The sequence below is a fragment of the Anolis sagrei genome, chromosome 2 (genome assembly GCF_037176765.1).
Source record: "Anolis sagrei isolate rAnoSag1 chromosome 2, rAnoSag1.mat, whole genome shotgun sequence".
NCBI lineage: Eukaryota > Metazoa > Chordata > Lepidosauria > Squamata > Dactyloidae > Anolis > Anolis sagrei.
In genome coordinates, this window is record NC_090022.1 from 76,713,790 (window position 1) to 76,727,711 (window position 13,922).

General features: G+C 42.1%; 1 protein-coding gene across 1 annotated transcript in view; it reads left to right on the top strand.

Annotated features, from left to right (window-relative positions):
• The window catches only part of LOC132769056 (G protein-coupled receptor kinase 6), a 43,390-nt gene that overhangs the window by 10,589 nt on the left and 18,879 nt on the right, over positions 1 to 13,922 (top strand). Inside the window, exons 2-5 of the mRNA XM_060765658.2 lie at positions 196 to 291; positions 9,926 to 10,038; positions 11,565 to 11,642; positions 12,182 to 12,285. Coding sequence (XP_060621641.2) covers positions 196 to 291; positions 9,926 to 10,038; positions 11,565 to 11,642; positions 12,182 to 12,285 — 391 coding nt within the window. The remainder of the gene's footprint in view (positions 1 to 195; positions 292 to 9,925; positions 10,039 to 11,564; positions 11,643 to 12,181; positions 12,286 to 13,922) is intronic.

A 13,922-nucleotide genomic window follows, 5' to 3' on the forward strand; every position in this document is an offset into this window, starting at 1 on the left:
TTCTGAAATTCTCAGATGGACAAAGAGAGGGGAAAAACTCTGGGTCGCTTTTCCAGGCCACATTGGAATTGAATTTGATGGCTGGAAGCAGCTGGTTAAAGGTCACCATGAGGCATATCTTCTGGTCAGTTCTCTCACAGCTTTTTAGTTTTCTCACAGCTTTGCATATTTTTTTTCTTTCTATGTGTCATGCAGGTGGAGGTGGAAATCGAAAGGGCAAGAGTAAGAAATGGCGCCAAATGCTGCAGTTTCCCCATATCAGCCAGTGTGAAGATCTTCGGCATACCTTGGGTGAGGACCATGGTTATCATGGCAGGAGGTTAAGGTCTGCCTTCTCCGTCTCGCTCTCCTAGGTGTCAGATGGCAGTGGCTTAGGTGTATATGGTGAAGCCTGGAGTGCTTGGCACAGGACCTTTACATGATGGACTTGTTCAAATCTGTGCCAGATCATCATGGATTTCATTGTGAACAATGGAGCCTGCAGTGGCACAATGGGTTAAACCCTTCTGCTGGCAGGACTGCTGACCAGAAGGTCAGTGGTTCAAAACTGGGGAGAGCGGGTTGAGCTCCCTCTGTCAGCTCCGGCTCCCCATGTAGGGACATAAGAGAAGTCTCCCACAAGAATGGTAAAACATCAAAACATCAGGTGTCCCCCTGGGCGTTGTCCTTGAAGGCAGCCCGTTCTCTCATACCAGAAGCAACTTGCAATTTCTCAAGTTGCTCCTGACATGCAAAAAAAAAATTGTGGATGATTAATTACCCAGTGGGTATCTACAGTTTTCCTACAGTTCTTCTGAACAATTAAACTATAATAGCCACAAGTAAGCAGAAGGAGACACTTGTAACAAAGCATACCAATAAGAATTGAAGTTTTTGTTGTCTTCAGTCACAAAAATCCAATGCTTGTACTTCAGTTTGATATTAGAAAGAAACAAGTACTCGTCTAGTTTGCTCACAAGGAGCCAGAACAACCCGCCTAGGTACAATTCAGAAAGGAATTGAGAATTCTTCCCATGTTTGTATCTTTCTGCAGTAAAAGGGGAAAGCTGGAAGCAAAAGTGATAGCTATTTTCACACTAGTGATCTTGGGAGTTTTGAAAGATTACACTATGTAACACAATTTTTGTTGCTGGGTTTTAAATGTCCTTTCCTAATTGGACTTAATGTCAGGGGGAAACCTTTACCCTGTGATCTTGAGAAGCATCTGCCAGACATCATGGAGAGCACTAGCCTGCAGAGAACAGTGCTCAAACTGAGGACAAAATAGAGATAGCTATAGTTACAGACCCTCTCAACCACACATCACAATCTTCAAAAATGCACAAGATAGAATACAGGACACATACACAGCGTTAATGCCTTAAGAGTGATGTTTGCAGAAGTTATTTCAGGGTTATACATCCCATATTGAAGGTTATTTGGTCCAGGGTTTTGTTAGTTTCTTTGCTGGTTGTAAGTTCTTTACATTCTTGCTGATAAGGGGAAATCTTTTGGCAGATTATATTGATTCAATTTTAGATGAGAACTTTAAACTTCTGTGGAAATGAAAAGCCTAAAAGGGGTACCAATTAATCTCACCTCTTGATCTACTAAGTTGTGAAATGGACAACGACAGCTGAATCGACTTTTACCTTCCCTTTCCTTAGGAAAGTGACAGCAAAGTGTCCAGATTGCTATGGCTACCCAAAAGGGCCAACACTGATCAGTCACTTCCCCTTCTCCAGGCCTTAGTAACCTTCCCCTGTTTCTGTCTGTCCTTCTCTCTCCTCTCCATGTTCTTTACCCTTCTTGGAACCCTTTTTCTCCTTCTTTTCACATTGCCCACACTGTTTAAGCAGTTGCTTATATTCATTCTGTGCTTCTTCAAGAGTTTCTGTCCTCTTTTTATTCTTTTGCACGCATTCCAAGTTCTCCAGTTGCTACTCTCTCTTTCCCTTTCATGGTGTCTGCAGATGTAGTCACCCTAAGAGGCATAGATTGTTCAGTCCATGAGTCTTTTAGAAACATTGTCATTAGATACAAAATGCCCGGACATCTTGGTTGGCGCATGAGCTGCAGGTGTAAACAGTCAAGCCATATCTTGTTTTTGAATCAGAGTTTGACCGCCCCAGTGTAAGGCAGTTTCATGGGTTCATGATCATCCTTTTCTTTTGCAAAGTATTCTTGGCCGCTTGCCTAGTTTGAAGCAGATGACTTATTGTTCCAGCAAAAAAAGCTTGAGCAAGCTTCTGTTGCTCTCTCTTTTTGGATAATGATTCCAGCTACTTTCTCTTTATGTTATTCTGACTCTTTCTGGGAAATATCACTTTGAGTCTTCCCTGATTCTAGAGTTATTTGAAGTTCATGGAGTGACAGCGTTTGTTTCTTCTTGTTTTGCATCCCTTCTCCCACAAGTTTCCCTTGCTGTTTTTATTACCTGTGAGTTATAATTGAATCCTTAGCTAGGAAGATAAAATGGTTTAGTTTAGTCTAGTCTCAGCTTCATATCTAGATTGCAGTTACTTCAGTTTCCTGAGAGCTAGGGTTTCTCTTGTAATCAGTGCGTCAGACAAGGGATTACTCAAGGTGAAAGGTGATAATTTTCACTCTAGGACTCTCCTTTTAATCAAGAACAGAAGTGGTTGGCTTTTTTAATTGTTGGATTGCAGCTCCCATCCTCTTGTTAACAGTGCCAGTGGTAGTTGCGGTCCAACAGCATCTGAAAGACCACATGTTCTTCAGCCCTGTAGAAATAAAGTAGAAATATAATAAAATAATCAAATAAAAAACTCACAGCAACCCAATAATGGAGTTGTTGGAATTGCAGGTGTATGTACAGTGCATGAAATGCATACAGTGATTTTGCACAGGGCAGTCATTTAGCTCAATGACAGTGTTCCCTTGTCACTGACAAAAAATGTTCAGCCATGCCTTTGTTAGAACCTCTGAATTTATTAAATGTATGATAGGGTCCCCTGGTGGTGCAGCGGGTTAAACCACTGAGCTGCTGAACTTGCTGACCAAAAGGTTGGTGGTTCAAAATCCGGGGAGCGGGGTGAGCTCCCAGTCATAGCCCTAGCTTCTGCCCATCTAGAGGTTTGATAACATGCAAATATGAGTAGATCAATAAGTACTGCTCTGGCGGGAAGGTAATGGTGCTCCATGCAGTCATGCCGGCCACAAGACCTTGGAGGTGTCTATGGACAATGCTGGCCCTTGGGCTTAGAAATGAAGATGAGCACTACCCCCCAGAGTCGGACATGACTAGACTTAATATCAAGGGAAAACCTTTACTTTACATGATAGAAATATCATCTTTCTCGCAGTTGGAAGACGTGATCTTTTCCCCAGGATCACCTTGATACATTCAGTTTTAAAAGGAAGCCTTGTATACATGACTTGAATTCTTCCTCTAGTGAACCAAGATTTATTGACTTGGTTTCAGATTTACAGGCTGTTTCAAAAAGCGTAGACTTATTTTGGTCTGGAATGTGTTTTTCTAAGAAAATTCTAATAAATTTTCTAGTGACAAAGCTATGTCAAGGAAGAGCTATATAGGCAAGTAATTTGAATGACCGGGGGATCACAAATGTTGTTTTGGGTTACGTTGTAATTGTCACTGACTTCCTCCCATGTACACTTTGACACAGAGGATTTTAGAGAGATACAGGGACATGTACAGTGTGTAGAGTGCTGAAGAAATAGTGTGAAAATCTCCTTGTTGCTCAGCATTCCTGGCATTTCTTACCACATTGAAAACTACAATGAAAATTGTAGATCCGAATTTGGGGGTTTGTGTAGTTCTTGATGCCCTACATGCCAACGGTCCAGGGTGCTACCCCCTGTGATTCAAATTGTGCATGTTAAAAAGAAAAAGGTAGGGAGCTGGAAGATCTAGCACTGGTTTTGTTTTATATTTTGGTGTGTTTTTTTAGTTATGTTCCATTCCATTTAGTGCTAATGCTCTTGAGAAGTTCAATGTGATACAATTGTAAATTAGCACAAAAGGTTACTGAGGTGTGGGAGGTGTAGTGTGATGTTCATAACATCAATGACTTGCTGTGTGTTTTAATAATAATAATAATAATAATAATAATAATAATCTTTATTTGTACCCCGTCACCATCTCCCCAAGGGACTTGGAGCGGCTTACATGAGGCCAAGGCCAACAACACATCAATAAAAACAAAAAGCAATAAACAAAAACAATAAATACAGTACAATTAATATAAATCACATATAAACAATAACCAGTAAACAGTAACACACAAGGATTTAAAAACCTGTGGCCAGGCCAAATGTAATAGTTTAAAAATAAAAAAATAAAAAAATAAAAAAATAAAAAATAAAAATAAATTAAAAATAAATGCTGGGCATGAACGAGGTAGGATATATCTGGTATAGGGTTTTAAAGGAGATGAGGGAGCACAGTCAATCCTAAACCAGTAGTAAAGTGCATTCTGAGGACATATTGCTGGGAATTTTCCTTATTCTGGGAAGGCACACTGGAACAACCATGTTTTCAGGCTCCTGCTAAAGACTGCCAATGTTGGGGCATGCATGACGTCCTTGGGAAGTGAGCCACACCAATACCTGTGCCATTACCTGCAAAGTGGTAACCTTGCTATGTAGGAAGCTGCCATATTTAGCTTTATATTGTCTGCACTGACTATTGTTTTATTTTTTATTTGCGGTATTTGTATACAACTCTGCTCAACCCCGGAGGGAATGCAGGGCAGTTCAGTGTTGCCAACAATTCAATGTCATCAATAAAAATAGTATAAAACATCAAAATTGACCCTCCCCTGATAAAACATTGAACATTATTAAACACATCACATAAAATAAATCACATATCACACAAAGACATAACCACTGTCCGTAAATAGTCCTGGGTCATTGCATTTTCACTTTAAATATACCTATGATGGGTCCCAACGCTTGGTTCCACAGCCAGGTCTTTAGCTGTCTCCTAAAGGTCAGGAGGGCGGGGGCCAACCTGATCTCCAGGGGTTCAGTGGTTCTCCAGGGGTTGAAGCAGTAGTCTTTCCTAGCAGTATCTGGAAATGCTGGGGATTGAATCTGGAACCTTTTATGTATAAAGTACATTCTGTGTCTCTGAACTATTAACAATCTTTCCCCCTTAATGGATTAAATATTTTCAATTCATTTTGTTTTCCGCGTCCTTCACTTTTCTTCCTTAGAGATCACAGCTGTGTACTAAGGGGTTCCTACTGCTGCCCCCAGTGATGCCCAGGCTTTTTCTTTGAGTGGTTTTGCTTAAGTCTTCCTTCCGATGTGCATTACCTTGTGTATGATGGACGATTGAAAATTCACCATTTGATGTTCTGCCAGCATTCCAGTCCTGGCTCTTGCAACTTCGCATTTTCTGCATAGCCTGCCATTTGACCTCTTGGAAGTGGTCATTGGCCTGACCCAGCAGAGATTTCTTTTCCTCTCTCCTTGTCCTTGTTACTGGAGTAGTTTCCTGTGATCCCTGTGTTGTGGTTTGTGCAGACTGCCAAAAAGTGTAGCCTCCACAGTTAAAACTACTTTAAACACATCATTTAGTGCATACCACCGATTCACATGATAAAGCTGTGACATGCTGGGGAAGCAGATGTTTGTGCTGGTCAAGGAGACACTAGTTTAGTTGGCTGGAGTATTCTTTGAAATGCATACAGCTGCCTCCTGTCATGTGTAACAATTCCTATGGGGATGTGTTAGAATAGCAAACTGTGAAAAATGTTCTTTACCTTTTTTTAATAAAAATTTTTTATGAGCCGGCCACCTCAGTGTAGAGTTTCTTTGCCTGATGCACAGTTCTTGCCTTTGGCAGACATGGTAGATCAAGAGTCCTTCTACCTCTGTGCCTTTGATCCAATGGAGCAGGGTTAGGCAGAAGGCCACGCAAGATCTACTGCAGTGGTTCTCAACCTTCCTAATGCCTAGACCCCTAATACAGTTCCTCATGTTGTGGTGACCCCCAATCATAACATTATTTTTGTTGCTACTTCATAACTGTAATTTCACTACAAGTCATAATGTAGATATCTGATATGCAGGATGTATTTTCATCCACTGGACCAAATCTGGCATTTGGGAGTTGTAGTTGCTGGAATTTATAGTCCACCTACAATCAAAGAGCATTCTGAACTTCACCAATGATGTAATTGAAACAATTTTAGCACACAGAACTCCCATGACGAACAGAAAATACTAGAAGAGTTTGGTGGGCACTGACCTTGAGTTTTAGACTTGTAGTTCAACTACATCCAGAGACCACTGTAGACTCAAACAATGATGGATCTGGACCAAACTTGGCATAAATACTCAATATGCCCAAATGTAAACACTGGTGGAGTTTGGGGGAAATAGACCTTGACATTTGGGCATTGTAGTTGCTGGGATTTATAGTTCATCTACAATCAAAGAGCTTTTGGAACCTCACCAACAATAGAACTGGACCAAATTTCCCACACAGAACCCCCATGACCAACAGAAAATACTGTGTTTTCTGATGGTCTTTGGCAACCACTCTGACACTCCCTTGCGACCCCTCCAGGGGTCCCGACCCCCAGGTTGACAAATGCTGATCTACTGCAATCCACAGTTGGCTATGACCAGCAAGGGTTTCCATTTCCCTGTGGTTTTGCAGGAAGCCATTTTCACTCCTCTCTTAGAACGCTGAAGTCAAGCCAGCCTTCAGGAAAACAAGAGTAGGATTTGTGTGCAAGCTTGAGTTCTCATATTAAAAACTAACAAATGTATGGGCTGAGCATATACCCAGAACCACCTGGTATCTCTGTGTTGTGTCTGCCTTCCTGAGCCATTGCTTAATACCTGGCTCTGGTTGATAGACCCACAGAAATCTTGTAGAGGGGAGAGGAAGCCTGAGTAGATCCAGCAAGCATAAAGTCTCTTCTTTAGGGCAATGAAGGTTTTTCTCATCTTGCCTTGCTCTGAACCCTTCACCTTCCTTCATTCAATATACTCATTTCCTGTCAGAAAAGGAAATGGTGCAGCTTGCATGCTGCCTCTTTCCCCACCCTCCTCCCTTTCAGTGTTAGGGTTGTTTTCTTTGAGTGTATTCACAAATCAGGAAACCACAGCTTCCTTAGAAGAAACGGCTGCACAGAAGAGGAAAGTGCTTGCAACATGCACTGTAAAGGAGTTGGGTCTGGGGGACTTGTAGCAGAGAGGCTTCCTGGGAAATGGTGACTGTATTGGTTGCAGCATGATGGGTAGGACAATGAGTTGCTACTTTTGGCTCAGTTGAGATATTGTACACTTAAGGCAATGGACAAATCATTTAAAAAATCACAGTTCTTGCCAAATACTTTATTGCAAAAATATTTCTCTTTCAAAATGGGCATGCAGCCAATTACTTGTCCTATGTGGTGCTTTTTAGCAGAATGGATTGCTTCTTTCCCCCAAAAGACTCCAGCTTAGAACTGTACTCAGAAATTATGACTGCCAGGCAACCAGATTGGCCCAGTTATTTATTGCTAACTGCTCTCAAATTGGCTTTGACCTATAGCGAGCATTTGAACAAGAGACTTCCAAGTCACTGTGTATCAACAGCCCTACACAAGTCTTGCAAACTCAGGACCATAGCTTCCTTGACAGTCCATCCACATTGAAGGTGGTGTTCCTATCGTCCTATAGCCTTCAATCTTGCCAAGCATCATTGTCTTTCCTAGGAGCCCCCGTGGGACAATGGGTTAAACCCTTGTGCTGGCAGGACTGCTGGACAACAGGTTGGCGGTTTGAATCTGGGGAGTGGGGTGAGCTCCCGTCTCAGCTCTAGCTTCTCATGTGGGGACATGAGAGAAGCCTCCCACAGGATGGTAAAACATCAAATATCTGGGCATCCCCTGGGCAATGTCCTTGCAGACTGCCAATTCTCTCATGCCAGAAGTGACTTGCAGTTTCTCAAGTTGCTCCTGATACAAAAAAAGTTACTAGTGAATTGTGCCATCTCATTATATGTCCAAAGGATGATAGTCTCAGCTTAGTCATCTTGGCTTTTAGAGAAGATTCAGGCTTGATTTCCTTAAGGACCTATTTATTTCTTGTTTTAGCATTCTATGTAATCACAGAATACCCATAGCATTACACTTCAAATGACCGCTTCTCTAAAAACCAACTGTTTTCAGTGTCAGGTATTCACAACCATACACAGAAATCAGAAATAGATTGGCATAGCCAATCCTTACTTTAGCATTCAATTTTGAGAACATTGTTTTGTTCCTTCCTTGTTGCATTTCTAGGTCCTAGTCTTCTTCTGATTTCTTGTCTACAGTTTCCATTTTGATTAATGACAGCAGGATGGTATGGGGAAACTTTAACTATTTTAGTATTTTCATAATTTACTTCGAAATTGATAAGTTACCTGTGGTCATTGTTTGTGGGTTTTTTTAATGTTCACTGCCTTTGCACTTTGGTTAATAGTTGCTCCAAGTCTTTTCTATTTTCTTGTAGTAATAAGTTGCCATCTGGATATCTTAAATGGTCACCTTTCCTTCCTCCAATTTTCATGTTTCCATCTTCCAAGTCTAAACCTTGTTTTCATATGATATGTTCAGAGTACAAATTAAACAGGGTGATAAAATGCAGATTTTCATTGACTCTGTTCCTTGGAAACCATTCCATTTCTCCATATTGTGACCTGGTAGTAGCTTCTTTTCCTGAATATAAGGCAAGCCTGAGATAGTTGAATATTGCTGGTGAGGTTACTTTTCTGGAAGACAACTCCCAAAACTGCTCAAGCAGCATCCCAGCATTCTTGGAGTTGATGTTCAAGAAAGTAACTTTCTCCAGCTCTGCATTTATATAGAATGCTATATCTGGCTTCTCTGCGTGATGTCACTGTTCTTGCCTTCCTGTCTTTACTTAGTCTCTGCCATGAAAACAACCAATTCTGCCATGTCTCTGCATGTTGGGTGATATAGATTACTTAACTCACACTTAGACCACAGAATCCTGTACTCTGAGGAGGCTGCCCTGTTGCCTTTCCATACAAGTCTAAATCTCTTTTTCCACTTGGGAGACTTGCCCAGATCAGTGAGTCACAGAGAAACAAAGAGCTTGGTAATTTAATAAGGGAACTGAATGTCATTCCTCTTTTCCTCCCTCCAATCACAGCACAGTTGGGAAGGAGATTGTCCTTCAGACTCGAAGGAAAAGGAACAAAGCCCCTGGTATATAAATATCAGACTGAGGGTGGGGGCGGAAGGGGGGAGCAAGGAAAATTTAGTCTAGGGGTGGCGAGTTAGACTTGTAGTTTGGTGAAGCAACTGTTCCAGTGGACAGTGGTTGGCCTGTCTTTAAATGACAACATCAAAAACAAGTCTAGACTCAAACTGTTACATAGCAAGATACTCCCTGGGGTGTGATCTAGATGCCCCACATTGCAGTTAATTTCTCAAACTTTCAAATCAATTAATTAGTTTGTTTGATTCTTCTTCTCTCAGAAAACAAAACTGTCTTGTTGACCAACAGGAGAGAGAATAAACATGTTTTTTCGTGTCAGGAGCAACTTGAAAAACTGCAAGTTGCTTCTGGTGTGAGGGAATTGGCCGTCTGCAAGGACATTGTCCAGGGGACGCCCAGATGTTTTGATGTTTTACCATCCTGTGGGAGGCTTCTCTCATGTCCCCACATGGGTAGCTGGAACTGACAGAGGGAGCTCAACTCGCTCTCTCTGGATTCGAACTACTGACCATTCGGTCAGCAGTCCTGCTTGCACAAGGGCTCCTAGAATAAACAATAATGGGCACCCTCTTCCTGCGCTTGGAGATTCTGTTACGTCACCTGTGAGGCATTTGTATCTGCTCTTTTAATGTCCTGCTAAGCTGTAAAAGTTTTGGATGACACAACAGAACAGGTTAATTATGTGTGAAAAGAGTTAATAAGAATTGACTAATGCCTGTTTCCATTCCAGAGGGAGATTACCACAATTTGTGTGAGAAGCAACCCATTGGCCGCCTGCTCTTCCGGCAGTTCTGTGAAACGCGGCTCGAGCTGATGCGCTGTGTCAAGTTCTTGGATGCTGTGGTCAGTACAACTTTATGAGATCCCTGTCCCCTCCTGGGCACGTAGGACATAGTGACTAACTAACTGTACTTTTTGGAACACCATGTTGCACCTCAGCAGGAGTTCACCTTGATCATAGCACTCACCAGGAAACCATACATGGTAACATACACTTTATTGATAAAACACATATAAGGAAGGGCCAAAGACACCTTAAGCAAATAATAGGATAAAAATCCAAGGGGTAATAAAGAAAGCAAATCCCAAAAACAGTAGGTAAATCCAAAAAGCAAGAGGTAAAACATGAATATTAATCCAGGAAAGCAGGAACAAAACAAGAGTATGAATCCATAGATAAATCCATGAAGTCAGATGCAAAACTTGACCAGAAATCTTGGGCCTTGAGCTAAAGCATGAACCAGGAACAAGACAGGAGTTTCTCACTCCAGTAGTGACGTTGCTTGATCAAAATCTTACCAGCTCCCTAATTAAAGGGCTGCCAAACATGAATGCATTGCTTTGACCTTGGCCCGCTTCTGCCTCTCTTTTCCATGGTTTTTCTTGCACCTGAATATCTACCCCCTCAAAAGCAGCCTGGTATCTCTAAGGCAACTGCTTCCTCGGATGAGCTAATGGTATCTTCTCCTCCTTGCCTGTTGGCTTCCAAATCAGTATCACTCTCACACTTTGACTCAACCACAGCATCTTTCTCCAAAACCCCCTCCGTTCTTTCAGCTGGAGAACGATCTTGCTCTGAGACCCCCTCTGTCTGGGCACCACAGAACCATCAGGCCTTGTACCCACAAACCCCTCATTTCATCAGCTGGCTGAACCACAACGCACCACATCCTTCTTTCTCTCACAGCTGAATCTATAGCTCTGATCCTGTTCAGCAGTTCTATTCTTCTCAGAGCAGATAATGAGTTTTGAAGTTCAATGTCTGAAAATGATTGGGATAGTGAGTTTCCCAGAAGAGAATACTACCACATATGATGAAGAGTTTAGAGTAGTTCTTTTAGACTCCGAATCCCAACATTCCCCCAGCCATCAGCTGGCTATGCTGGCTGGGAGCGAGATTCTGGGAGTTGCAGTTTTAAAAAGTAACTTTTGGGGGCTTTCCAAATAAAGGGGTGGACTCTTCTTCCTTGCAATAAGAAAATATGATTGATTTGGATCCTCTCTGTATTCTTATTCCTAAAAGAAGTCCATAGAGCAAATTCCTGATGTATTGTCGAAGGCTTTCATGGCTGGAATCACTCGGTTGTTGTGGGTTTTTTCGGGCTATATGGCCATGTTCTAGAGGAATTCTCTCCTGATGTTTCACCTACATCTATGGCAATCATTCTGAGAGGTTGTGAGGTGAGAAGATCAGAAAACTCCTGGATCCTACTATATATAGAAAACTTAAACAAGACCCAACTTCCACCTCACAACCTCTGAGGATGCTTGCCATAGATGGAGAATGCCTCTAGAACATGGCTATATAGCCTGAAAAAAAACCTACAACAACCCAGAAATTCATGATGTTTTCTTCTCATTTGATATAGGCAGAGTATGAAGTGACCCCTGATGAGAATCGGAAAGAGTGCGGGCAGCAGCTGATCAAGACATACTTGAATCCTCGGGTGAGAATAGATAGCTTTGTGGAGGGGGAGGGATACGGTATTGATAAAGAACAGGTGTTGCGTGATTCATATACCTGTATATTAACAACATGGAATATTACCATCTGTGCCAAGGATTCATGGGCAAATGCCAGAGCCTCATACATGAATGCCAGAGCCTCAGCGGGCCAATCAGATTTGTTACTGTTTTTCTCTGTGTGTGCAAATAGAGGCCTGGCAGTGAAAGGAGAGGCACTGAGCCAGGTTGTATCCATCTTCTTCTGCATCTTGCTCTGACACAGCAGTGCAGCTTTGGAAATAAGGAGGTGTGGACTTCTGCACCTGCCATCCTTTTCCTTTCCATGCTGGCCCCACAGTTGTGCCACATCCTCAAGAGTGGGACCCTAGCTAGCCTGACACAATCATCTGTGGTCTTGAGTCTGACAGGAAATGGATTGAGTGACTGTAACAGCATTTTGCTGCTAATTTGGGTCTGCCTCAGCTGTGAGTCAATCGTACCTGCAAAAATATGATTCTTTTGTTTGGCCCTTTTTCCTCAGAGTGCGGACCATGTGCCTGAAGTGTCTTTGGAGCTGGTCACTTTGTGTTCTGAGCGACTGGAGGAGGAGGAACCGGGTAAAGAGCTCTTTAAGGAATCTACCAAGTGAGTGGGGGGGAAATGGAGCGAATTTATTTTATGACGTGAACCTTTCTCAGGGCAGTAGTCACTATCAATAACTGCTTTCTTTTCTAATGTATTTGAGTCTGTTAATTGCAAGTTTTGGAATTGGTTACATAAGCATTCTTTCTCTGATGCAGGTGAGCCAGTTGACACTGTGCACTAAGAAGGTGATGTTTGTCTCTCTGAGTGTATTCCTGTCTGTGTCTTTTTTATAATATTTATTTCACTACAATCAGTCCACAATCAGTCTGCGTTTAACATTTGCAGATTCAATTACTGGTAGATTTGATTGATACAGTCTCTCTAGGCCCTCCAGGGTAATTATAATGAGTCATATTGGAGAACCTAAAGATTCCTAGAGAGGTATTCTCTCAGCTTAAAAAAGAGCTTTTTCTGGGTTTTTGTAGGTTTTTTGGGCTATACGGCTATGTTCTAGAAGCATTCTCTCCTGATGTTTTACCTGAATCTATTGCAAGCATCCTCAGAGGTTGTGAGGTCAGACCTCACAACCTCTGAGGATGCTTGCCATAGATTCAGGTGAAACGTCAGGAGAGAATGCTTCTAGAACATAGCCATATAGCCCAAAAAACCTACAACAACCCAGTGATTCCAGCCATGAAAGCCTTAGACAATACAGAGCTTTTTTCTCATTGCAGTTTTCCCACTTCTGTGGGGGTCCTGCACTTCCCAGTGAATACGAAGGGCTGATCACAGTTGTCTTATTCAACTCTTCATGGTGGGAAGAATGGGAAAGCAATTCTTCTAGTCCAGTGGTTCCCAACCTGTGGTCTATGGACCACCAGCAGTCTACTCACCATTACTACATCGTTGCAACGAGAGCAACTGGTCTTGCAAAACCCTCTTATGGTGCTGAGGCAATGGGGATGTTGGGAGAGGAGAGGCTGACTACCCACGAAAGGCACGACAACAAGCCTCCTGAGTGCTGCTTCTCCTCCTCCCTTCTCCTGAGCGGAGCCATTCCATGTGGCATCTGGAAGCGGGAGCACCTTGGTGTCTTTGTTTTTAGGCCTGTTCCTGGGGTCATTTGGGGTGCTGATTCAGAAAATTGCATTGGATAGACCACATCAGCTCTAGATTATTAAAAAAATTGTAGGTGAGCAGATGGCAAATACTGGATGGCATATGTATCAGGAAAAAAACAGATGTGGTTTATCCAATGCAATTTTCTGAATCAGCACTCCAAATAACCAAACTAAATCTAAAGTTGACCAAAAATTGATTCGAAACCTTTTTGGTACTAATGTTGGCAGAATGGTCCCTGGTCAAAGTGGTCCCTGATCAGAGTGGTCCCTTGTAAAAAAAAAAGATTGGGAACCACTGTTCTAGTCAATTGTGATGTTCCAGAGCAATAAAACTTATTTAGATTTGCTCTGCCTCCCTCAAGAAAAATGTCTGAATGTCCGTGGAGTAGCGACCTTTGCAGAAGAAAGCTGTTCTCAATGGGCAACTACATAAAAGTCACATGAGTTGGCCTCTATGTCAATGGAAGAAAAGCAGAATATAAATAAAGAAATAAAAGATCTCTGTCCAGTCTTTCACGTTTTCATGTCCACAAGTATCCATTCTGGGTATTTGAATGGCTATGAATGAAATTGTGA